Below are 27,325 nucleotides of genomic sequence, written 5' to 3'. Positions count from 1 at the left end.
CCTCAGGGACCTATGCCAGGATCCTGTTTGTGGACTTCAGCTCTGCCTTCAACACCATCATCCCGGCTCTGCTGCAGGACAAGCTCTCCCAGCTGAGCGTGCCTGACTCCACCTGCAGGTGGATCACCGACTTCCTGTCTGACAGGAGGCAGCACGTGAAGCTAGGAAAGCACGTGTCTGACTCCCAGACCATCAGCACTGGATCCCCGCAAGGCTGCGTTCTTTCTCCTCTGCTCTTCTCCCTGTACACCAACACCTGCACCTCCAGCCATCAGTCTGTCAAGCTCCTGAAGTTTGCAGACGACACCACTCTCATTGGACTCATCTCTGATGGCGATGAGTCTGCCTACAGGTGGGAGACTGAGCGTCTGGTGACCTGGTGCAGGCAGAACAACCTAGAGCTAAACGCTCTGAAGACAGTGGAAATGATAGTGGACTTCAGGAAGAGCCCAGCCCCACCCACCCCCATCACCCTGTGTGACTCCCCCGTGGCTACCGTGGAGCATTTTCGCTTCTTGGGAACCACCATCACACAGGATCTCAAATGGGAGCTAAACATCAGCTCCCTCATCAAAAAAGCTCAGCAGAGGATGTATTTCCTGAGGCAATTGAAGAAGTTCAACCTGCCAAGGACTATGATGGTGAACTTCTACACCTCCATCATTGAGTCCATCCTCACCTCCTCCATCACCATCTGGTACGCTGCTGCCACGGAGAGGGACAATAATAGACTGCAGCGTATCATCCACTCTGCTGAGAAGGTGATTGGCTGCAATCTTCCGTCCCTCCAGGACCTGTACGCCTCAAGGACTCTGAGGCGTGCAGGGAAGATTGTAGCTGACTCCTCCCACCCTGGACACAAACTCTTTGAGACACTCCCCTCTGGCAGGAGGCTGCGGTCCTTCAGGACCAAAACCTCTCGCCACAAAAATAGCTTCTTCCCATCTGCTATTAGCCTCATCAACAAGGCTAGAGAGCCCCACTGTTGCTGATCAATTGCACCAATCACCAGAAAAAATTCCTTGTATGTGAAAACATACTTGGCAATAAAACTGATTCTGATTCTGATAAATATTATTTATGTTGTCATTTTATGTTTACATAATATTTTATTTAACACTGTTTATTTTTATGCACATTTAATTTCTTTATACAACACCTCAGCCTAAGAGGAAAAATTTATTTATTTTACATAATTTATTTAAATTTTGGTTTAACACTCCAAGAAAAAAGAAGCTGAAGAAGTGTTTTGTTGCAAGGTGGACTCATTTCCTCAGGGGTGCAGCCAGCGAGCTACTTTATTTTTCTTATGCTATGTTGTGTATGTGTCTTTATATGTGTGAAACATGTTTTAGTTGTGCATTGTATGTTAACAGTTGATGGTGGTGGAAATAAAATCATCTGTAACCAAGAGCTGCCGTACGTGCCTGACTGACGGGAGTGATAAATACAGTAAAGAACTGCACATGTATTTCCAGTGATTTACTGTAATTCTACAATACAGTAAGAAACTAAAAAATACCCTATGGGCAAGCTGCTAACAGTAAATTACTGTAAATTTACACTAAAAAGTCTTACAGTGCAGGTGACCGAATAATGTAAACCCATATTTATTTGAAAACAGAACAAAGCCAACATATCAAATGTTGAAATGCTGAAATGTTATTGTTTTATGGTAAATATATGCTCAATTTGAATTTGATGCTAGCAACACGTTTCAAAAAAGTTGGGACAGAGGCATGTGTACCCAAATGAAATATAAATATATTTTTCTATACTTAAAATATAGAACTTACTTTTATAGTGTAAGTCTGAAAAACTTTACTGTCAATTAATTTAGCTATGCTTTAGCATACTAACTTAAAGTACACTAATAATTTGTTCCTGGATGTGATTAAATATTAATGAATTAATGTCCGCATTAAAGTGAATGACAATGTTTTTACAGTAATTTTTATTGTTTCTTATATACAGAACTCTGTAAAATTACAGCTATTATGTATTATGCCAAGGATACCAATTTCTTTCATTTTCTGTGGGTTTCTTAACAGAAAAAAAAAAAAAAAAAAAAATTTCTCATTACATACAAATGTAAATAAAATGACGATTATTTACAATTACATTTGTAGCCTAAAGAAAACAGAGCTAACCAGCAGCTAACTAACCAACTCAGAGGTGTTTGTAGCAAAGTGAAGAGGATAAGAACTGAAGGATGACTGTGTTGATATGTGCAGGCTGGGCCTCACATACACAATCGCAGGTCATCTTCCTTAAAAGGTGTGAATAGAAGCATCTTCAATCAGGCTGCGTGGGGGAGTGATATCCCAAACTTAATGTGTTCTACCAATAGACTGTATATAAAAATGTCCAGGCCTGAGAACTCAAACTAGTGCTGAAGTGCCTTAAACCTGCATTCTATCTAACAACCATCAGAGGGCAACTCCACTGGTTGTAAAAAAAAAAAAAAAGTCTGATTGTATTGAACTCTATATCTCATTTGATTTATTACCTCAGTACAAGTTTTCCTGACGAGTTCATGTTCTCAATCTCTAGTTTCAAGTCTTCTTCAATACAATATCATTTTTAAAATAATGGTCCATTGAGAGGAAAATAGACCATAAAACATGATAATCAGGATAGAGTACTGAGCAGATCAGATCCACCCCTCACTCCTCGTCAGCTCCACCTTCTCCTCCAAATATTGTTAGTTCTGAAGATGATGATGATGATGATGATGATGATGATGATGATGATGATGATGATGATGATGATGATGATGATGATGATGATGATGATGACCAAATGACAAACTTGAGGGTTCAGAAAGGCAGTTCACAAACCAATAGGTGACATAATGATGGACTGCCACTTGGTTGTACCTGTTATATCAACTGAAAGGGTACTGTCTGGCATCTTGCACCTCTAGTCACACCCAATCAATGATGTCAGAGTGAGTAAAAGCACAAAGCCTACACGCCAATGAATCTGACAAAGTAAACTGAGAAAAGCCAACATATTAATGCCTTGCAATAGTACAGACAGGAAGTAGTAGAAGCAAGAATGATAAGCTTTAAGATAAGTAAGATTGTGTGTTAGGTAATTGCTCTAAAATACAGGTGATCACTAGAGTTTTCATGAGTAGGTGATAGGGTGTTTATAATGCAATTGCCAAGGTGTCAACATTTGGTGATTGCTGTTTCTAGGAGATTGTTACTATGTTTATTTGTAGTTGTCAAGATGAACAATATAGGGTGTGAAAGACCCAACAAAACAGCCAATAATATTAAGCCCAATGTCCACAGCAACCACAGTACATCCCACCTACATAGGAATGGAATGACAAACTGTCACCCTGTGGCCCTTAAAAACCTACCATGTGTGGAAATGTATGTACTGTAGTCTTAAATCGAGCGTTTATTTAATAATACGAGAGCAGCGATACAAATCAAAGTCCAAAACCAGTCTACAGCACAGTTCAGTGTTCAAGATCAGAACAAACTTAAATATGGCAAAATCACTGATAATCAACAGTTCAGTCACTTCACCACAGAGTGCTTTCCAATGTTGAGCAGTCTGAGAGCAAATACAACTTGATATCACAAAGCCAAATCCAAAATCCAAGACCAGTGAGTATAATCCAAAAGTGCAGACAAAACCAGGCGATCCAAACAGGAAGGGTAAATAATCCAAAAGCAGGCTGGAAAGTCTTGCATACACAAAAAACAATCTGGCAACAAGTCAGTGAAACAGGGCAGTTTAAATAGTGGCCTAATACTGAGTAGCAACACCTGTGACAAACACGTGAATGGAGTTGGTCTGATGAGGGGGTGTGGTGACAGGCAAAGAGTCCAAGGTAAAATCCGGAGTGAACCTGGACTAAATTATGACAGTGTGTGTGTGTAAGCCTATAGGTATTAATAAAACTTTATCATGCATTATTATTATTCATCTGAAAACAGCATTTGACCAATTAATTAAATTAAATAGCCAAAAAAACTAAATACTGAATATTTATTTTCTTTCTTTTAAAACAAGTTGTCTTTCTCTATAGTCACTATAAGAAAACACTGAAACAACTGCTATTGGCTGTCTCACTGTGTTGCTTGTAGCATGATTGACTGTCATCCAGGAAAAATCGCTGAATGTGCAGTCATTGCAGTCAAATGCAATGACTGATAAAACTGATTCTGATTCTGATTGGTCAAGTTTGAAAATACATCTGTTTGAGTGAGTGTGGTGCTGGTGGGTGGTGGGTATCTAGTCTGCCACTTGGTCAGTCCATTAGTGTCTGTTACCTGGATTATTACCTTGATTATTTTATGTCTGCCAGCCATATTATTTTGATCAATTTTGAGTTTTGGATGATAACAGAGAACAAAAAACAGTAATATGATCACAGAAGATCACAGAAGAAGGGTCTGACAGGATCTGTTCAGTCGCCTAAAGTAAAGTTAACTTAACTTGTATCCTGCAAAAATGATATCCGGTAAAAAAAAAACATTTTCCCTTTTACTATTTAATTTATTTAGCCTGTCTGAAAATATTATATTTTAGACAAATATGTACAAACAAATACTGATGAATAGATCATTTAAAATGTTTTAAAAGTATTGCATTAAAATTTGAGTGTATACCCACGCTTAAAAAACCCACTCATACCCACTAATTTTAGTGGAAAAAGGGTATTTGATTAGAGGATGAAGTGTAACTATCCTCCTGGCTGTGGTATGCTAAGTGCGTCACCAGTGCCCCATTTAGGGCCTGCCCAAAAAAATGCTCAACACAAAAATTATGAAATACAGTTTAACGGTATAACTGTACAATTCAGTACCACACAAGTTTCACATTTCACACGTTTTCAGAAGTAGTTCTCCAACATATATACTGTTTTTGTAAACAAATCTGTGAATTTGCTTTACAGGATCTTTAAGTTGACAGGGTCGGGATCATATTGTACATATTGTAACATGTCGGGGGTAGAGTTCATGTTCGTATGGCCAGTAATGTGTTAGTTGTTCTTATTGCACTGTGTTTTCCAAAGGTTCCTGAATCACCCTCTAGCATCACTGGAAGGTGAGTTGTTTTGGTTCCAGAGTAATGTAAGCGCAGGGATACGAGAGATAGAAAGTGCTGGTTAAGCTCTGTCTTGCAGTAGCCTACCTCTGTTTTTGTTTTGGTGTCTGCCACGGCCCACAGTTCTAAGCTGCAATTAATTCCTGAAGTCTTGATAACTTTGTCAGCTGTGTTGTATACACACAAACAGGCCACTCTGCGACAATATTGTGATCCACCATTCAGGCCAGACCCGGCAGACATTCACACAGTACGCATCTCTAAATCTTACACAAAATATTACTAGACATTTCAGTGCATCTTAGTGTGCCTATTTTTCTGTTTTCTCCACAGATGCACCAAGGATCCAGCTGATTACTGGGAGTTTGGAGGAGGATTGTTCTTTAGGCTATGTGTTAAGTTGCACTGTAACATCTAGTACAGATTCATGAAACTATTGCTATATGTTTTCATTTTACTTACTAATACACTGTATAGTTAGGATTCTGAATCCCAGATCAACAGCACAATTTGTTGTTTCTCCTCCTCTTTCAAATGTGAAATCAGGACCTTATTAGTGGTGTGCATTGTTATTAGGTTTCCAACACCACTTTACTTGAAACAGTGAAAATTGTGAGAATTTGAAAAAAAATTTCTGCTGTTAATAAGTACAGTAGTTTTGATATTAGATGTTTCATTTAAAGGTTTGTACTGTAATGATACAAAAACTGGACCATTGAATATATTATTCAGATTGTATTTCTGCACATTTTTTTTTTGTCCTGTCCCAATATCATTGGCAAGCAGTATAAGTGGTCTGGATGCCTTGTGTTGTTGGGACAGATTTACTCTGTGATGGAGGAGTGTGGGATACTCCTCCTATCGCATATTTTAACTTTATTAAGACAACCAGACTGCATCAGGAATGAGAGTGGACAGGAAGAGGAAAACAGAGGGAACATGGGGAAAAGGAAAATGGGAGTGGGGAGACGGGGAAAAACAACAACAACAACACAACAACAGAAAAACAACCACAGTAACAATAACAATAGCTAACAATATCCACATTTATGGTCACTCTATAGTCCTTAACCATGCTCCGTATGTGTATTTGTGTATATGTGTATGTGTGTGTGTGTGTGTGTGTGTGAATCTGTCTGTCTGTGTGTGTGTGTGTATGAGGGAAAGGATAGGTGTGTGTGTATGCAAGTGTGTAGCGATTTGTCATTGGATGTGGTGGGTAATTGATGTGGGGGCTGCAGTAACAGCGCCCCCCCAGACCAAAGGCACAGGTGGCCAGAAACCAGGCCACTGAGACTCCAAGCCACCCCCAGAGCCCAAGGACCCGCGGCAACATACCCCTCGGCAGCCACGTGCCCGACCCAAGGAGGAGCCCGCAAGGGAGTACAGAGGCAACAGCCCCCAGCGCAAGGAGGCCCGCAGAGGGATAGCGGGCAGGAAGCCCCAGAGCCAGTCCGCGACCACCAACCCCAGCGTGAGCCGGACCCAGAGCCAAATGGCCCTGGCAACTGAAGGCCTGCCCACACCCCAGCCCCCGCCCACCCAGCGGGAAAGACCCCAGCCCGCCGCCGCAGCCCGGTATTCCGGCCCCAGTGACCCTGCAGGACAAATGGGGGAAGGAGGGCAGTCCCTACCCCCCCTAGCCCGGGGGGATAGAGAACAGCAGGCCCCTCCGCCCAACCCCAAACCCAATCCCCCAAATTTGTCAGCAGGGCCCAGAGCATCCCGGAAATGCCCGGGTTACCCACCGGAGCCCCGAACTCCCGCAGCATGGCCACAGCCCCCACCCAGCCCGCCACCCACAAGAGGAGGCCGCCCACCCCCACCAGGGCCACCCACGACATCCCCGCAATGGATCTTCTTCCCCCACATGGCAGGCTCCCCGCACAGTCCACACAGCACCAGGGACAGATAGACTGGGGGGCCCATCAAGCCATCCTCTCCCCACCCTACGTCTGGTGTGGGTGCAAAGTGTGTATGTGTGGGTATGCGTATGAGTGCGTGAGTGAGTTGGGTGTGTGGGTGACTATAGCGCCTTAAAATTGAGGGAGCAGATGGGGCATGGGTACTCCACCGCTGGTAGATGGCAGAGTCTCACCTGCCCCATCCCACCCCCCAAGGCCCTAGTGTCATGTGATATCTAATGTGCATTTAAAATTGAGGAGCAGCACAACAACAATAGCAGGGCCGGTCGGCAGTCCTGCCCACCAACCTGCCTCGTCCCCACACCACCCCTCAGAGGCCCTACTGGCATGTGGAATGTGGTACAGTGGAGCAACAAGGGCAGGTGAGGCATGCACCCCCCCACTGGGGCCAGATCCCTGACTGGCCCCAATACATTCTCCATCCCTGCGCCGCCCAGCCAGCAGGAAGCCGAACCAGGGTGCCCAGAGATGCATTCAGGTGGCCAAAGCGGTAGGGCCACCACCCCTGCAGGCACAAACTGGAGGGGCACAGACCCGCCGTGCATGGCGAGACCCCAGTCAGGTGCCCAGGATGAGACATCCAGATCCGCTGACGAACAGGGAGCTGGTACAGCCAAGCAGGTCGACCCGCACACCCCCTGTATCCTCCCCAGGCGGAGAGGCAGAAATTCCCACCGGGCCATCAGTGATGTGCTGATATTGATGCTCTTAAAGCAGGGATATTGTTTGATGATGGGGCTAATAAATGGCAGGTCTTGGATTTGGATGGTGTTGCAGAAAGTTTGTTCAATGTCCAGCCAAGTATGGTCAATTTGACTTTGTGTAGTCCATTTTAAGCTGTATTGTAGTCTATTGGCAAGAAAGTAATTATAGAAATTTGGAAGCTTCAGATCACCTCGAATTTTGGGTTTTTGTAGGGTTTTAAGGCTTATTCGTGGTGGCTTAGATTTCCATAAAAATTTGGATATATGGAGTCCAGTGATTTGAACCAAGCCTTGGGAGGATGGGTCGGGACCATTGAGAAAATGAAGTTGATTTTTGGCAAGATCATCATTTTGATTGTTGCTACTCTTCCCATAAGTGATATGGGCAGAGTACTCCACCGAGTGAGGTTATCCTCTATTTTTTTAGGTAGGGGAATGTGATTTAACCATGTCAGGTCTGATAGCTTGATGGAAATGTTGATGCCCAGGTATCTGATGTTTGCACCAGGTTGTAGTGGAATAGTTTGGTTGAACTGGAGTACAAAAGCTATGGGAAGGACAGTCGATTTGTTCCAATTAATAGAGTAGTCTGGGATGGATGAGAAGTTATCTATGATTGTTATAGTCTCAGAAAGAGAGGCATGTGCGTCTTGAAGAAAAAGTAATACATCGTCAGCGTAAAGGCTGATTTTATGGATCAAATTTGCTGTTTGAATCCCTTTAATATTATTGTTTTGCCGAATTGCAGCTGCCAGTGGTTCTATAAATATGGCAAACAAAGAGGGAGAGAGTGGACAACCTTGTCTGCTACCTCTTTCGAGATTGAAGCGTGGAGAAGTTTGATCATTTGTTTTGAAGGAAGCGCTAGGTGAGCTGTATAATGTTTTGATCCAAGATAAGAACTTATCACCAAATCCAAATTTCTGTAAGGTTGCGAAAAGAAATTTCCAGTTCACCCTGTTGAAAGCCTTTTCTGCATCCAGTGAGACAATTATAGCTTTCTTATTCTGGATGTTGCAGAAGTCTGTTAGGTCAATTAGTCTCCGTGTGTTGTCAGTGGACCAACGGCCTTTAATAAACCCATTTTGATCTGAGTCTATTATGTAAGGTGTTACTTTTTCAATTCTACGAGCTAGCGCCTTGCTGATGATTTTAAGATCTGCATTTATGAGTGATATTGGACGATAACTAGATGGAAGTGCAGGGTCTTTGTCTGGTTTAAGGAGGAGATTAATATTTGCACAGTTCATGTTTGGAGGAAGTCTGGTGGTTTCATTCATTTCTGTAACCATTCTATGAAATACTGATGCCAGCGTAGGCCAGAATGTTTTGTAGAATTCTGCCGGAAAGCCATCTGAACCTGGGGCTTTTCTGTTAGGCATATGTTGGAGGGCATTGTGGAGTTCTGCAATTGAGAGAGGTGACTCCCGAGCCATAATTTGCTCTTTGTTTAGTTTTGGCAGATCGATATTGCTCAAAAACCCCTCTATTTCAGAGTTTGATGGGTTAATGTTGGATGAATATAAATTTTTATAGAAATCCCTAAACGTTTTATTTATCTCCTCTGGGACCTGAGTTGTTTTCCCAGTGGAGTCCGTAACTGAGGAGATTGTTACTTTTTCTTTGTTCTGTTTTAGTTGGTTTGCTAAAAACTTGCTTGATTTATTACAATGTTCAAAGTTCTCTAGGCGCAATCTCTGTAGCTGAAATTGGGTTTTTATATCTCTTAATTCTTTTAGTTTCATTTTAGATTTTCTCAACTCATTCAACAGGTGTTCCTCTTGAGAGGTGGCATGAGCTGCTTCCAAGGTTTTAATTTTCTGATCTAGTTCTATCTGAAGTGCTTTATCCAGTTTTTTCTTGTGTGATGAATATGAAATTATTATGCCTCGTATTACAGCCTTAGCCGTCTCCCAGAGAACACAAGGAGAGATGCCGGGCAGGTCATTTGTTTCAGAAAAAGTTGTCCACTCTTTTTGGAAGAAATCAATAAACTCCACGTCCATAAGTAATGATGTGTTCAATCTCCAGTGTCTAATTGGAGGTGTGCATATTTTCCCGATGACTGTCATAGTGACTGGTGCATGGTCGCTGATTGTGATAGGGTGAATTTGTGTATCAGATATATCCTTCATGAAAGAGTTGCTGGTTAGGAAAAATTCTAAACAGGAGTAAGAGTGGTGAACTGGTGAGAAGAAGGTGTATTCTTTGAGCATGGGGTGACAAGAGCGCCAAGCATCGCACAGACCAAAATCGTTCATATATTGTTTTATTGTTTCAGATGATTGGCAGTTACGGTAACTAGCTGCTCTACTAAGTCGGTCAAATTCTTGATTAAGTACCTCCCACGATAAGTGCTGTGTCTGAGTGTGCTGAAATTGCAGTGAAGAAGCGGTGAAAGAAGGATGGGTCATTGCCATTTGGACCATATATATTGGCAATACATATCTCTTTGTTATTTATTGATATGTTGATAATTATGAATCTTCCCTCTGGGTCTGTGATGGTATCCTTACATGTGAAATGTATTCTTTTATTAATTAAAGTTGCTACTCCTCTTTGTTTTGAATTATAGTTAGCTAAGTATACATGAGGAAACTGTGATGAACTAAGTGTATGATGTCCTATTTTGGATAAGTGTGTTTCCTGCAGTAAGACAATGTCTGCTTGTAATGTTGTTAGATGTTCAAAAACTTTAAGTCTTTTTGCTTGTGAGCTAATTCCACGCACATTCCAAGTGACAAAGCGTAATGAATTCATGCTAAACTAACTTGTGGCTATTGAACATAATCTAAAATTTGAATGGAGAGATGTGTGTGTGTGTGTGTGCATGTATGCCTACGTGTGTGCGTGTTGAATGTGTTGGGCAGCTTACATGTAGAGTATTCTTAAGCATCGGTGTGGATATGTTACAACAACAACAGTAACAACAACAACAATGATGACAACAGTAAAACTTAAGACATATGAGATGGGAGGTAGTAAGGGGAAACAGGTATTCCAACATTAGCAGTCTGTAAACAAAACTACATCAATGTGGGATGTGCGCTAGTAGCCTGTATTAAATGCCCATACCTTTAGTTTTGTTTATTATGCTACATTGTATTACCTTAGTCGGGGATTGCCTTTTAAGAAGAGGTGACTTCAGTTGAGCCCAGGAGTGATTTCCTGGTCGCGAAACAATTGGCCATTCATGTAAAGTTTATTGACTGTGATGACGGGAAACAGGGATTTGCGGCGCTCCAGGATTTCCTTCGGTGATGCTGAAGTCTGTTCCTTTCAGCTCCCTGCCTCGGCTCTTCACCAGCTCTTTTTGCTTGTAGTGCTCGAACTTAGAGACGACAGGTCTTGGGCGCCGACCTTTTTGCCTCGTCCCTCCTATACGGTGGACCCGGTGAAAAGTGATGTTTTCCATGGCGTGCGGCGGGAGCTTATGTTGTTGCTGGAGAAAGCTTTTGATGGTGGTTTCAGGATCTTTCTCTGCGTGCTCTGGGATTCCGGAGAAAACAAGGTTGTCCCGCATACTACGCATTTGGATATCCAGGATGGATTCTTTCATTCGTTTATTCTCTTTGGAGAGTTTCGTCATACCTTCATTAAGGGATTTGATGGAGTCTCTGAGAAACTTGTTGTCTGCAGTGAGCGATTCAACCTGTTGTTGGCTAAACTCCAGAGATTCACGCAGCGCTTGGAATTCCTTGTGGAGGACTTTGACCAGTGCCAGTCGGGTGTTAAAGCTGGTTAGTTTGTTATTGATGGACTCTAAGACTCTAAGATATCCCCATATTCCCTGTCAGGTGAGGGAGGTGTATTGAAAGAACACTCCGAGTGGGTTCTCTTCGAGGAGGGAGTTGTCTGTTTTTTCCCCATGACGAGCCGGTGGTAACACTCGTCCACGTAATCCTGTAAGCTTTCCAAGGTTTCTTCGTCCAGGATGAAGAAACCGTTGGTTTGATGGAGGTATCAAACTATCAGAGGAGTGTATATCGGTAAGTTTGTTTGTTGGGCTTTAGTTAAGCTGGCTATCAAAGCTAGTTGTGTTGATTTCGTTGAGATGGAAGCCGCCATGTTGGGTTACGCACGGATCTCGCAACATCTCACGGCAGCAGCATTTCCAGCATTTCTGCACATTTTTAACATCACTACTTTACGAAATCAAACATTGAATCTAAGTCAGCAACTGCTGGAAGTTAAAGTTTGAGATGATTTGAGTTGCTGACCATTTTTTTTTCTTTTTAATTTATGCTATTTTTATTTTAACAGTGATTGAGATTGTTGTGATATTGTGATTTGACATTATTTGTAAAACAACACTTTCCCACTTTAGTCTTTGTTCATATAAATGCTTTGCTGATGGAATTCTGTGTTCTCTACTTCATGTAAATGTTGAAATTGTTTTAAAATCAATTAATTTTTTTATGTTTTGCCAGTAAAGAATACGTGTATATTATATAAGTGTACTTATTTTCAGTACATCAAAGCATACTGGAATGTTTTTAGAAAATATACTCTAGTAATCATTTTCCATATTTCCAGTGCACTTTAATTATACTTTGATTGCACTAAAATGATGTTAAAATGCACTGATAGTATATTCTAAGTAAATTTGTTTTGATTTCAGAACATATTTGTAGTATCCTATAAATTCAATGTCAGTATAATTTTTTAGCATTTGGAAAATTATACCTCAGATGTACTAAGTATATTTTAACACTAGTGTGCTTTTTTGGTAGGTGAAAGTACCCCAAAATACAGGAAAAGTATGCATTTAATGTATTTAAGAATGCCTTCACTAATACACAAACTAAACTGGCTTCATTACGGGAAGACACACCTTGAAAAACACTCAAAGATTATTTTACTTAATTAACTTCTACAAGAACAACACCTCCACAAACAATCCACCTTTCATCATAGCAACCCTTGATGCTGAAAGGGCTTTTGACAAGGTAGGCTGGTCCTTTCTCTTCACCTCCTTAAAAAACTGAATTAAAACACTTTACAAATCAATTTTATAGGTTGGTACATACACAAAACTTACTTTTTCAAACTCCTCCTGGAGTTTAAGCCTGATCTGCCTGAACATTTGCACAAAACATCTCCACACGTGCCTGATTAAAAGTTATCAAAATAATTTTTACACTCTAAAAAATTCCTAAGTTATGAGCAAACTACTTGTTTTTGTACCTAAAAAAAAAATATTGTTGCATATCTTTGTCAAAAAAAATGCTATCAACATGAAATTTTACAAACTCCTTTGGAAGGTGATTCACAGTCTTTCTTCCAAATTTGGCACAGATCGGACAATAGGGGGCGCCAAAGATCACGAAAGTTTACATGTCATAACAGTTGCTCGGATTTGTACAAAAATTGGTATGTACAATGTAGGGCGATTCTTCAGTGCAGGCATAAAGTTTGGTTATGATTGGTCAAAGGGAGTTATTCCAACAAACACAATTCATGCCACAATTGGCCATTACCACTTACATTTGTATTGTAACAGGTAAAGGCTTACCTGTTACCAAACTCTGAAAATAATGGACACCGTTTCCTCTGGGCTAAAGAGCAGAGGGACCATCTAGCTTGTTATCAGCGCACAGTTCAAAAGCCAGCATCTGTGATGGTATGGAATTACATTAGTGCCCATGTCTTGGGTAGCTTGCAGATCTGGGAGGGCACCATTAATGCTGAAGGGTATATACAGGTTTTGGAGCAACATATACTGCCATCCAGACAACGTCTTTTTCAGAGAAGTCCTTGCATATTTCAGCAAGACAATGCCAAACCACATTCTGTATATATTACAACAGCATGGCCCCATAGTAGAAGAGTCCGAACACTAAACTGGCCTGCCTGCAGTCCAGACCTGTCACCCATTGAAAACATTTGGCACATCATGAAATGAAAAATATGACAAAAGAGACCCCGAACTGTTGAGCAGTTGAAATTCTATATCAGGCAAGAATGGGACAAAGAAGAGGGGATGCAACACAGTGGTTAACATGCCCCTGTCCCAACTTTTTTGAAATGTGTTGCTGGCATTAAATTCAAATTGAGCATATATTTTTCACAAAACAAACTTATCAGTTTTAAACATTTGATATGATGCTTTGTTGTATTTTCCATTAAATATGGGTTTACATGATTTGCACATCATTGGATTCTGCTTCTATTTACATTTTACACAGTGTCTCAACTTTTTTGGAAACAGGGTTGTATAAAACAGCCTGGGTCATGGTGAATTGGTTATTTTATTAGTGGATATCATGGGATTAGCAGCTAAGCTAACACACTTCCCTTTTTTCTGTCAACATGGTAGTAGGTTGGTCCAGTGTAGTAGTTGCTCTGTTACCTTATATGCTAGTTTTGAAGTTTGTACAAATGGCAAACATCAATTCAGTTCAACAATATCTCACAACAAATACCCAAACATAATTCACAACAATGATGAACCAATGCTTATGGGATTCATCTGTATGAAGAAACGAACAAGATCCACAGTATATTTAGGTATGGAAGAATAAAAGGCAAAAACAGTGTGCAAATGACAAATCAATTAGGCTGCGATAATTATGATCTGCTTACTTCTGTTAGGGGATATTCACCAGTGTCCTTGCACCATTCCACCTGTGGCTCTACTCAGGTATGTATCCTCATGCTCCAAAAGAAGAAAGTGAACTACTTTGTGTACCCTGTACTCTCCCTGAGCTCCGTGGAGACCCAGCAATTATCCAACAGCATCTTAACACCAACCTGACACAGCCCAAAGTGGTTGGGGGGGGGGGGTACAGTGTGGGATTCGAGGAAAAAAAAAAACCTCGGCAACATAAGCATGTATAAATACATTTTACAACACAATGGAAGCGGCGAAGGCGGGTGATGGGGTTGGGGGTTGGGGTGAGTTGCATATGTACTTGTGAGAAGTCTCCGTGAATGTGTGTGTGTGTGCATAAGCCTGGAGAGTCGCTTCGTCTAGTTCACAATCAGTGCCTCAGTTCGCAGGGTGTCATCACGATAACACAGCAAGTTGCCATGGAGACATCCTTGATCGGGTCCCGGACGGAGTCAACAATCGACAGGTGTCCGTGGAGGAAGGGAGGGAGGGCTAGGAGTAGAAGCGTCTCACTGCAGCGATCTCGTGGGGGAGTTGTTCCAGCACCAGCCTTGGCCAAGGCTGGCTGCTGCGGGGGCTGGAACGCAGATTAGATTATGATTGTTTGGGTTAGGGCAAGCAGTCGAATTTCAATAGACACGGCTGGTGCTGCGGGGGCTGGAACGCAGATTAGATTATGATTGTTTGGGTTAGGGCAAGCAGTCGTATTTCAATAGACACGGCTTACTCTGTTAGTCCATTCTGGTCATCTTCATCCATTTTCCTTTGCAAAGCTGAAACCTTCTCCAAGATGTGGCCCATATTGCGATTTATGACCACAGTCTGAGCATTAATAGCTCCTTCCAAGGTGGTTCCCAAGTTGCGGTTCACAATCACAGTCTGAGTGCTTTCAGCTTTACTCACTCCATCAATTTTGTCTGGCAGCGTGGGGATTTGGACTGCTGTCACCGTCTTCCGAATTTTCCGATACACCAGGGCAATGCCTAATCCAATCAGCAGAAAGCCTGATATCACAGTTCCGAATATATAGAGATCTTCAATGTCCTCAACGGAAAGAATCGCCAGGCACACGACCCTCCACCGCTCCCAGGAGTCCCTCATGTAGCCAGCGGCGTACGTTCCGCCAGGGCAGACAGGTTCCCCCAAACCCGGGCTTCTCGTTGAGAAGATCCTGTCAATTTCGTTGAGAGACCAGTTGACCAATTCCATGATTTTATATTTAGAGAGCAGTGCAGAGAGAGGCTTCCAAGGTTTAGACAAGACAGGATGAGACGTGAGAAGCAAAGCAGGGAAAAAAGGGAGAGGAGAGAGGGGGAAGATGCGTCCGCCTTCGTTGAGAGCCGGAAGAGAAAGATTTAGATTTGGCTCCACAATAATTCTCCATCCACAGCTCTAAAAGTTCCAGGTTATGGTATTTAGAAAAGGGGTGCGGTTATGATTTATATGAAAGACATTATGTCTTTTGACATATATCTTTTGATATTATGAGATTCGATTTCAAAATTGAAATGACCTAGAATATGTAGGCTTAAATACAATTCTATCACCTCAGATTTCCTTTACATTCATTTATCAACCACATTCTTCAAATATTAGCTTTTTTAAATTAGCTTTTAGTCTCTACTCCTAACTAGTCAAAATTAATTACTATAAATCTACCCCTATGTCTATGGCTGATATATGTCCCACATACCGGCCCAGTCCTGTTCAGTATACATTAATGATTTGCCTTCTGTATGTAGACTATCTTGTATCTTCTCTTGTGTGTAAAAGATATCTTCTGATATCTATATGCTGATGATAGTTATTTTATGGTAAAACTGCAGAAGTTGTATGTAAGTTGTATAAAACAGTTTGTATGTTGTTTTTCTCCATAGCTTACAGTGTAGATGGAGAGCAAGACATTCTCATCTCAGGAGAGTAACTGTTGTCTCAAACTAGAAATATTTAGTACAACTTAAGATCTACAGAAAACAAAGATACTAGAGTAGCCTCCCTCAGAGCATCACAGCAATGGAATTCAGTACAGCAATCAATCATCCTATTAATCACTTATCTTATATATAATTATAATTTTAAGAAATGGCTTATTGAGAACCAACAATGTTTTTATCTAGCTTTGATTTGCACATGTATCATCTGTAACTGTTCATGTAACTGTTTTACATATGCTGTTTTTAATTGTACATGCTTTTTACTTGTATTGCATATGTTAACACAATGTAGTATCTAACTATTGTACATACTGTATTATTGTTATTATTATTGGATGCTTAACATCAGGCAAAGGGACTACGAATGAAAATTTGCATATTGGCCAACTCACAAATTTACATTTATTTGAATTTATTTTTATTATTATTTGAATAAATAAACTGAAATTAAAACATACTTAAGCTAGGTTCCTAACCCAAGCTTTTATCCTCTTCACACGGCAAAAAAACTCCTGTTTCTGTATTGCAGGTGTACAAGACAGTGTGTGGAAGTTTTTTGCTCAGCGTTAGTCTTCTCTAGATTTTGACAATTTTTCAGGAGTCCTGTGGGTCATGGGAATCGTGTTCGACTCCTGTTGGGAGTCAATTTCACTATTATTCACATGACTAGGATTGGATCGGAAAAACAGAAACATAACAACAACAGTACAATTACGTAAAGAAAAGAATGTTTTTTCTTCTTTTTCAACATAATGCCAGTTGTTCTGTCATCTTTTTTTAGTTTTTTTAATCCTCTCCGGTCTGTTCTTGTGGCTGGCTGCTGGTTGGCTGCAAGCCGCGACTTGACCGGTGCATATTATGTATGGATTTACAGCTGGTGCAGAGAGGCTGCTCACTGCAGAGCCCATAAATCTTACATTAGAACTCTTTCACTCTTTTCAAACTACACGCATTTTGGCCACACACCTGTCTGAGCTGCTGTGTTGCAGTAACTAAGTGGAGACTAGAGGCTCCTCTGTGTGCTGCATCTACCAATTGCCTGCATGCAAGGTGTTTGTGAGGTCACCCTCTCATTCAAAGGTTTGTGAAAATTCTGCTTTTAATCTTTTTTACTATTATTGCTTTTTTAACGTGTTACTGTGAGATTAAATTATAGACAGATTGTAGCTGTCAGGCAATACTAACCAAACCATACCCACAGTGTTTGAATGAAGGAGATTATCTTCACATTGAATTTGACTTAATTTATAACTTTGCAAATTTTTTCCCCCAACTTCCATTTTGAATGTTGATTACCTAGTCAGAAATATTAATGTTATACACAAAAACTAAAATTTGAAACCAGGTTTTCAGGTGCTTCAAGTCTCAGCATTGTGTTGGCTACAGGACATTTACACCACCAGGGTCATCAGGAGGGCCTACAACATCATCAAGGACAAAACACATCCACAAGATGGTCTCTTCCCACTTCTGCTGTCAGGGAGATGCTACAGGAGTGTGAAATCAAGGACAAAGAGACTCACAAACAGCTACTGCCCACAGGCCATCAGACCCCTGAACACTACATCAAACACTGTAACCCCACACTTCAACACACTCACTGATTGTTAACTGTTAATCTGTTGCACTAAAGCAAAGAGCACTTTACATTTAAACTCAGATGTCTCCAAACTCAGGTTTCTTCTATTCTTACAATTCTTACTCATTAGCTTCATTTTTATTTTTATTTTTTTTTTTATTTATTTTATTCTTTGTGTGTCATGTGTATTGTTGGGTATAAGAACAGCAAAATAAAAATTTTATTTGCATTGTCTGAACCGCTGTGTTTTTTTTACAATGCATATGACAATAAACCTCTTGAATCTTGAATCTTGGGTCCAATTACCTACTCACATGGCTTCTCCTGTCACTGCTACGCTGACGACACCCAGCTATACCTGGCTATAAGCTGTTCCCACCAGACAACCCCACGGTCTCTGTGTGGATCTCAGCTTGTCTCTCTGACATATCTGCATGGATGAAGGAATTCCACCTTCAACTAAACCTCTCAAAGATTGAACTCATAGTCTTCCCAGCCAATCAGTCTCTTCATCATGATATTGATATCAAAATTTCCTCTTCATCTCTTACTTCAAAAAACTAAAAAGTGGCAGGAAGTTAACTAGCATGCAATTTGCATGGCTTGCTAATCGTAGCATGATTAGCAGGGAGCAGGGACAGTAGTAGTTTCAATTCGTGAAAATCCTTTCGTTCAAACAAAACAAGGGTGATGTCATACAAGAAGGTTGTAGAACTTTTGCCATACTGGGGTGACCCTACTTTATTTTCATTTTTTTCAGGTTGGTGGTAGACATTACTTCAGCAAATACTGAACCTACAAGCACAAATTTCAATACCAGCAAGATTTCGCACAGCTGACTGCACCAAGCTGATAGAAAAGTTCTCAACAGACAGAAAATATGCAGTGTCCCTGCAAACGTACATATTCATGCTGAGCACTTGAGTGAACCTCACAGTATAAACCATCCTCCAGCAGTCTGTGAGGGCCCAGTCAGTGACTTTTGGATTTAATAAAACATAACCCCTCCAAGGCAAGAGCAAGCCACCATGATGCAACAAGCAAATGTTACCAATTACAACAGATGCTTCTGGGTCATTTAAAGTTGAGCAGATTTGGTAATGTTGCACCCATGCTGAGGTGAATAACTTGCCCCCAAGTTATCATACACCAAACTTTACTAATAATGTACCATATTTTACGTTAACTCAGGCAGATAGGTTTCATATATAATTGCCAAATTCTAGTGTATTCCATTGCAGTGTATCTGCCTGCTGGTGTATGTGTCAGATAAAGCATTGTACAATTAGGAGGTTTTGATCCCTCTTTCCTCTCACTGTAAGTACGTAAGTATGTGTGTGTGTGTGCGTGTGTGTGCATGAACAACCATCCTTTTTAAAAACAAAACATTATTTTTTATGACTAAATCCCAAAAGAGCAGCATAAAACTACCCACTTTCTTCTGCTCCTTTTTTGTATTAATGAATAATTAAAGCAGCTCCGAATCTATATGTTCACTTGAAGAGAGAATGAATTCTACGTAAACCACAATATTTACACTGTTGAAATCCAGTGGTAAATTGAGTTGTTATGAACAAACGTATCCATCCCCAGCTATGTGAGTTGTGATTTGCATTTTCTCATATTTTCTCATTTTTATCATGTCTCTGTGCTGGCAACAGTCAGTCCCAGATACATTTGTCAGTTGTTCATCCATCCAATTCTCATGAATGCGATAGCTCAGTATTACCATGAGGGAATTTCTTAGAAAAACTGCAAAGACACCTGCGCTGAGCTTTGCCCTGCTTTGCACTGGGTGTAAGATAGGGCTGAATGTCTCCAAAACATCAGTGGGGAGTACGGCTACAAATGTCTTTGTAGCCGTATTCTGATTGGTTGGTTTTAAGCAGTATTCTGATTGGCTATTTGTTTTGTAGCTGGATTCTGATTCTTGATTTGTAACCCTATTCAAATTGGTTTATTTGTTTGTAGCTCTACTCTGATTGGTTAGTTGATTTGCAGCTCTATTGTGATTGGTTGATTCGTACCCATGTTCTAATATCTTCATCATTTATAATTTGAATTAATTTATAATGGATAATTTAATAGGTTTCTTTAGCCATATTTTGATTGTAGCTCTATTCAAATTAATTGATTTTTACACTGTAAAACAAGGATTTGAGGTCAGCTCAACTAAAATGTTGGGTGTACTTGAAATATCCAGTTCAAATGTGTCCAACTAATCAGTTCAATCATAATAGTTCAGGTAACATACATTTTTTTGTTTACTCAACTTTTGCGGACCCTGCAAAAATGCTAACCCCCACACAGCAAACAAGGGCTGCTTGTATTTATTAAAATGCTTGTCAAATAAAGTATTGAACAGGTAAACTGGACAAATGTTACACAGGGTTGTCAAAGTAAACCTTTCAGCAGCAGTTTTTAGTAACTTAAAAAGCCTAACTTCCCAACGCCTCCCGTCATTGAACGGCCACATTGCTCTCCTGCCACAAGTCATCATGATTCTAGAGTCGCAACAAGGCCAATGTTGGTAAAATTCTTAAATTTCCAGTATAAGATGAAGATTCTCTGACTTGCCTAGATGAAAAAGGAGGTACTCTTCCAAGGTGGACTACAGTGCCTACTACAAATGCCGGCTGTTTGATCCCATTAAGAGAAACAGCATAAAATACTCTCCACAGTATCCTGCAACACTGAGGGTTATCATGGATGGTAAACCTACTCTACTTCGCTCTCCTGAGGATGCAGAAGCATTGTGATATTCCCAAGGGATCTCCATAACCCCTTGATAACCCCTTTTGTACTTCTTGAGTTTATTCTCTAACTTTGACATGATTAGCTGCTGCTCTTTCAGTTGTAGTCTGATGTGACTCCTTGTTTGCCGTAAATTGCATTATGATGTTGTGATCTGTTGTAAAGACGAGACGGTATTCTCTCTTTTAAGCTGTTGATTCTCCTATGCACATTTCTTTCTATTTTTCTTTTTATGATGCCAATCTCTGTTTTTGAACTGCTGGGATTTATATTTGACAGCTGAGAACTTTGTTACTATGATAGCAGCATACTACTAAGCAAACTGTGCAATTATTATCATCTTTATTTTCCTTGCAAAAAAAAGTTTCTGTTGGGAAACTATTGATTTCAATTTTATTTTTTATTTTTTATTTTTTCCCTTTCTTCTGCTATCATTCTTTCCCATGATAAACTGCAGGCTGCGCTTTGCTTTTGTTATTATGTTTTGTTTAGCTTATGTGAGTGTGTGCGTGTGTGTATTGCTCTTCTTCCATCTACCCTTCACTGCCATCCCCTATATTATAGTCACATATCTAAAACTATACTATAATATTCTCCTATGGATATCGTATAATATGCTTAGCTTATATTTATTTAGCTTATATTGTTTATTAATTGCCTACTCATGAACCATGAATTTGGTTAAAGGTATGTACATCTCAATATTAGGAGCCTACTTCCTAAAATTGATCTTCTAAGAGCATGGCTTACTTATAATAAACCTAGTGTAATCACTCTATCTGAGACTTGGCTTAATAGCAATATATCTGATAAAGATTTTAAACTTGACAACTATGTTTTATATAGCGCTGATAGGGGTTCTAGAGGGGGAGGAATTACATATGTTTCCTCAAGTTTGACCTCAGAGCTTGTCATACCAAAAGAGAATCCTCTGCATTTTGAATGTTTATTTGTTAATATAATTCTTCATAAGAATAAACAATTGACTATAGGAAATATTTATAGACCTCCAAATGCTCCTTCAGAGTCTACCAAGTGTATATTATCATCCATTTACTCATTAGATTTCCCCACCGAAAAGATTATTTTAAGTGATTTTAATTAACTGGTTATATCGTTCATCTAGCAATGATCACAATTCATTCGGCAGTATAAATTTAACTCAGCTAATATCTGAACCTACTAGAGTTAATTCAGTGTCTGCATCCCTCCTAGGACTGGATTCTTGTCACACATCCTGACAGAATATTACCAGATTCCTTAAGTGACCACTCTATTATATACTGTGTTTGAAAAATAAAAATACCCCGTCTTCCACCAAAACTTATTGAAGTTAGTCAATCTAAAAATTTGAATCCTGATCTTTTTATTTAAGAAATAGTTAATATAAATTGGTATACATTTCAGTTAATTCTGTTAGTTGAAGATGCATGGAATTATTTTTACACTGAAGTTGTTAAAGTTATTGATGAGCATGCCCCCTGGACAGTAATTACAGTTAAGGGTAGACATTTGCCTTGGATCAATGGTGGTCTAATGAAACAAAGAGATAAGGCTTGGGAGAAATATCGCTTATCAAGGGATTCCTCTGACTGGGAAGCTTATAAATACCTGGGAAATGTACAACTAGCACAAGAAATACTAAATGAAATTTTTACAAAGATTGTTTAACAACTAATTTTGATAATCCCAAACAATTTTGGAACAGAATCAACAGTTTAACTAATAAATTAAATAAATATAATATTGTGATAAAATCACAATATTTACATTAGAATCAATAATGAAGCTGTTAATGATTCATCTAAAATTGCCAATGCATTTAGTCAATGTCTCCACAATTTGTAGCTCCAAGTTTTGCAATTCCTCACATTCCAATTTATCTCTGAATGTTTCCAATTACAGTCATGACAGCTCCTTCTCCTTTAAAAATATTAACCCAACTGAGGTTCAGAGGGTCATTGACGGTCAAAGCTCTGGGAGTGGTTCTGGCCTAGATGGTTTGGAGATTAAGTTGATAAAATTTGCATCTCATATTTTAGCATATCCTCAGACTGACTTATGTAATCTATCATTATCTACATGTGAATTCCCAATATCTTGGAAATGTGCAAGGGTTGAGCGTGTGATTGCTTTTTGAGTGGACAGGTGTCATTCAATGAACTCCGAGTACAGTGATGCAGACTTGAGACAAATTTTGTACAAAGGGGTAGCGGCTTTCTTTTAACAAACTTTTGTTGAATAAGAACAAGTCTCATGAAATGTTGTTTTGCACAAGACCAAATTCTCTACATTCAACCAATGACTGTTCTATCAGTTTTCTTGAAGGACATACCAATCGTTAAAGTTGATGGATTTAAATATCTGGGTCCCTGGTTTGACTCCCAACTGACCTGCAAGCCACATATTAATTCAGTTATAAAGAAAATTAATCATCATCTTAAAATACTCTATCAATCTGTCAACTTCTTCACATTACAGATCAGAAAAAGAATCGTTACACAACTAATACTACCAATTATGGAATAATAGTCTACTAGAACACAATTGTTAACTCTAATAAAAATTTTTGCCCGCTCAGTGTAGTCTATGCAGATTTGTCTTAAGATGTCCTCATAAAACTCATCACTGTCTAATGTTCGAGTCATTGAAATGGTTAACCCCCTCATCAAGAAGACACTTCCACTGGCTTCAATTTATTTTCAAATGCCATTTCTTAAATTATCCTCCTTATTTAAAACAATTCCTAATTCAATTTACATCCTCATATAATCTGAGACATTCAGAGCAGTTAATTTTCATAGTTCCCAAAATATGTGAGGAAATTGGTCGTTGTTCATCCAACTTTAAAGCTCCAACTGACTGGAACAATCTGCCTATCTCAATCGGATCCCACTCCTCTTTTCATCTTTTTAAGTCATCTTTATCTAATTATCTACAAACCTCCTGCTCCTGTTTCTAAATACATCTTGTATGTTATTTACGCTTTCTGTTTTTATACCTGTACATTTTATATAATTGCAAGTATTCCAATTATTCAAATGTGGTTGTTTGCACACCTTCTGAATGTACACATTGTACATTCACTCCTACACTCCTATTGTACATTTTGGGGAATTGGTTAATGGGGGTTGGTGAGGCCTGGGAGTGCTGCATGTGTGTGTTTGTAGTTCGTATTGTAATGTGTATGTTTTGTGTTTGTTTTTTTGTTTTTTTATTATATTGTCTGTATTTTGCCCGGACCCCCTTGAAAACTAGATGGCTACAGTTCAAGGGGTTATCCTTAGAATAAATAAATAAATGTTGCTGTGGAGGAGCATGTTATTCTGCACAAGCTAAGAGATTTTGCTAATGACTCTACAACACTGATGGGTCTTTTTAACATAGGCTATCCCAAAGAACGGGTGTATTGAGCTAATAGAAAAACTTCTCAGTAGCATTAGTAGTTGCTATTGTTCAGCCAAAGTTCATGGGTTCCAAATAGCTATCACTGCTTTAGTTGGTCTGCTCAAATTTTACAGTTCAGCCAACTTTTGTTTTCATGTTTGTACAACTGAAGACAGCAATATAATTCTGTTGGTTTTATTAGACATTCGGTGTTGTCTTATTCTTTTTTACAGTGTAACTGTGTTTTGACTGGTTAGATGATTAATTGCCATATTCTGATTGGTTTGGTTTTAGTCATATTGTCACAACTTCAGCCAGGCTTTAGTTTTTCATTTGTCTGTTTCCTGTTTTGACACACTAACTCTCACGTGATTTCAGACTCTGCCACTCCCTCCTGCTCTGCATTACCTGCTGATTTCATTCACCTGGCCTGCCCCGCCCCCTCACTCACCTGCTCCTCATCAGCTAATCAGCCCTTAGTATATGTACCGGTCCATTTCCCTCAGTTCTTTGCCAGATTGTCTAGTGTGTTTACCTAGCTCTCCAGCATCTTCTGATTCTGATTCTGATTCTGATTCTGATTCTGATTCTGATTCTGATTCTGATTCTGCCTGTTCGTGTCTTGACCTGCCTTTTTGGACTTCGGACCTTCCCTTTTGCCTGCTCCTACTGGATTTTTTTGCTACGCGGATTGACTACCTGGTTTGACCTCGGCTTGTTATTAAACACTGTTCCTTCACCTGTTTCTGTGTCATGCTATTGGGTTCTTGCCTGCCACTTTGTGGGACCTGACACATATTCTGGTTGCTTGGTTGGTTTGTTTTTAGCAGTATTCTTATTAAAAGGTTTGATAGATACTTTACTGATCCCTTTAGAAAGTTCAAAATAGTACTCCAACAGATCACTAACGTATTCAGTTAAGATTTTAGTTTGTCATAAGCCATAGCAGCAAGATGAGACTTAAGCTCTTGCTGTAGTGTTGAAAACTTGTAATTTGAAGAACAGACTCAGACTCCCAAACACAACAGGAGAGAGGCAGTATTCAGTGTTTTGCTTCTCTGGCCTGCAAGAATGTTGTGGAGAGGGTGGTTGGTATTGAGTATGAGTCTCTCCCCAACAGTCCTCAGTGAGTCCAGACTTCTTCCAAGCACAGACCCAGCTTTTTTTAACTAGCTTGTTCCAGTCTCCTTGTGTTCTTGTCTAAGATGCTGCTACCCTCAGCAGACCACAGCATAAAAGAACATACTTGCCGCCACCATCACTGAATGATAGAAGTGCAGACATAACATCACCTGTTCTAGCTCTGACCACTTCAGCTGCAGCTTCTCCTACAGCATCTCCTTCACACTGCTGTAACCCTGACACTGCAGCTGTAACTTTCTCCACACTGGGATCAAATCTCCTGTCCTTTACAGTGGATGGGGTGAGGGTGTAGCTCGAGAGGCCAGTTAAGCTGCAGCTGAAGTGGTCAGAGCTAGAACGGGTGATATGTCAAACTATTTGTCTGTACTTATATGCTTTTGTATGTTTTTTGCCATTAACCTGTCAGGGACTGACAGGCTAAAGCAATGGTTGATGAACATGAAGAAAAAGAACTGGATCCCATATAATGCCGGGAACACACTGCCTTGTGTTGTTTATGATCGGCAGCTGCTGTCACTGACTGGCTGCAGAGAAGCATGGTGTGTTCACACGGGCTGCGTGTCTGCTGCGTTGCTGATACTGCCTGCTGTTGCTGCTACTGCCTGCTGCTACGTCTTTCCACATAGAGTTTGCAGGTTGCCAGAATGTTGGAATTTTTTTCTTTTTTTTTTTTTTTTGACAGAAAATGCCACTATCTCCACATGCAGCTAAAATGGCTAAACAATGTATTGATATTTTTTCATGTGACATATTCAGAGTCAGCCTAAATGTAGACAACTATAGTGAAAGACATCAGTTTTATGTAATGTGGCTGGTAAGATGTCAATATGACTATCAACAAGTTGTTTCTCTGTCAATTAAAAAAAAAAAAAAGATAAAATTGGCAAGATGCCAAATCTCTACATCATGTGATGCACCCACGAGGCATGAGATGCAGCGCCACGCAGGCAATGTGTCCGCTCTAACCAATTACCATGGGCACCAAAATGAAAATTCAGATGTTCCACACACATGCTATATGTATGTGATTAACTGTGATCCACCATGTCTCAACTAAAGTGTATGTCAAAGGAATCCACACTGTGAAAACAGAATGACCAGTACCAAAAGAAGGAGGACCTTGGAGTAGTGGTGTATTTGTTTCCATTCATCTGGTTGTGGAGAAAGCAAAGTGCAATGACATCCTTAGTTCTCAAATGGGTTGGGCGTGGTAAGTGTCCTCAGGGACACAAGTCAGATCCACCCTTCACTCCTCCCCAGCTGCACCCTCTTGTCCAAAGTCAAGGCTTCAAAACAGCAGCTCATGAACCAATAGAAGACGTCATGGAGGGTTGCCACTTGTGTAGAAAAAATGTTTCCACATTCTCAAATGTTGTGGTGATGATGCCAGAAAACTTTCAGTTCAGTTTCCTCTGATGAAAGGACAGACATACTCTCTAGAAATGTATTTATTATTCTCTGTAGTATTCACAGATTCAGGTTCCTGCTTTTGACTTTGATAGTAGTAGTAGTAGTAGTAGTAGTAGTAGTAGTAGTAGTAGTAGTAGTAGTAGTAGTAGTAGTAGTAGTAACATTTTTACAAACAGAATTTATATATATTAAAGTGTGATTAAGTGATGGATCAACTGTCCAGATGGCGGTCCAGACATGCACCAGGTTCTGACCTAGTCTTGTTGTATTATACATATCTGAGGATTAACTGGAGGATAGAGAATTCCACAATAATTACAGGCACAGGCAAATGTACATGAATGTATGGTATGCCTGAGGATTGTTATAGGACCTGAGACCATATATCTGAGGTTGAAAGTTTAAATATTCAATATATCATCTTGTCTAAAGCTTCAGTAATGCAAAACTACTTGCTAGATACTCTTTGATAAGTTTGTATGCTTGTTTTCCCCACAGTAGGCACTTCAGCAGACACCGTCTTTCAACATACAAACACTGTTAACACACCTGTCACCTGCCCAGCTCAGTGCTGTTACTCCAGAAATATGGCGGCTACAGTGTGCTTGGGGATGAAAGAGTGAGGTCAGCCCCGAAATAAGTTTTCAAAACCCACAATCAAAGATTGAAGCGTCTCACATAGAGCGTGACACTGAGGCTATATCCACACTACCTCGTTTTCGTTTTCAAAATGAAAACAATGTCCGTCCAGACCAGCGTTTTAGCTGATCAGAAACGATCTGCGTCCATACTAACACAACTGA

General features: G+C 40.0%; 1 protein-coding gene across 1 annotated transcript in view; it reads left to right on the top strand.

Moving 5' to 3' along the window:
• Positions 1-8,290, top strand: part of LOC139636029 (uncharacterized) — a 52,256-nt gene extending 43,966 nt beyond the window's left edge. Inside the window, exon 2 of the mRNA XM_071503689.1 lies at positions 8,211-8,290. Within this exon, the coding sequence (XP_071359790.1) occupies positions 8,211-8,290 (80 nt within the window). The remainder of the gene's footprint in view (positions 1-8,210) is intronic.
• Positions 8,291-27,325: the final 19,035 nt, after the last annotated feature.

The sequence above is a fragment of the Trachinotus anak genome, unplaced genomic scaffold (genome assembly GCF_046630095.1).
Source record: "Trachinotus anak isolate AG129_WGS33_773 ecotype Australia unplaced genomic scaffold, CSIRO_AGI_Tana_v1 ptg000019l, whole genome shotgun sequence".
Classification (NCBI taxonomy): Eukaryota; Metazoa; Chordata; class Actinopteri; order Carangiformes; family Carangidae; genus Trachinotus; species Trachinotus anak.
Note: the sequence above shows the minus strand (reverse complement) of the source record. Positions and strands in the feature narration are given on the sequence as shown.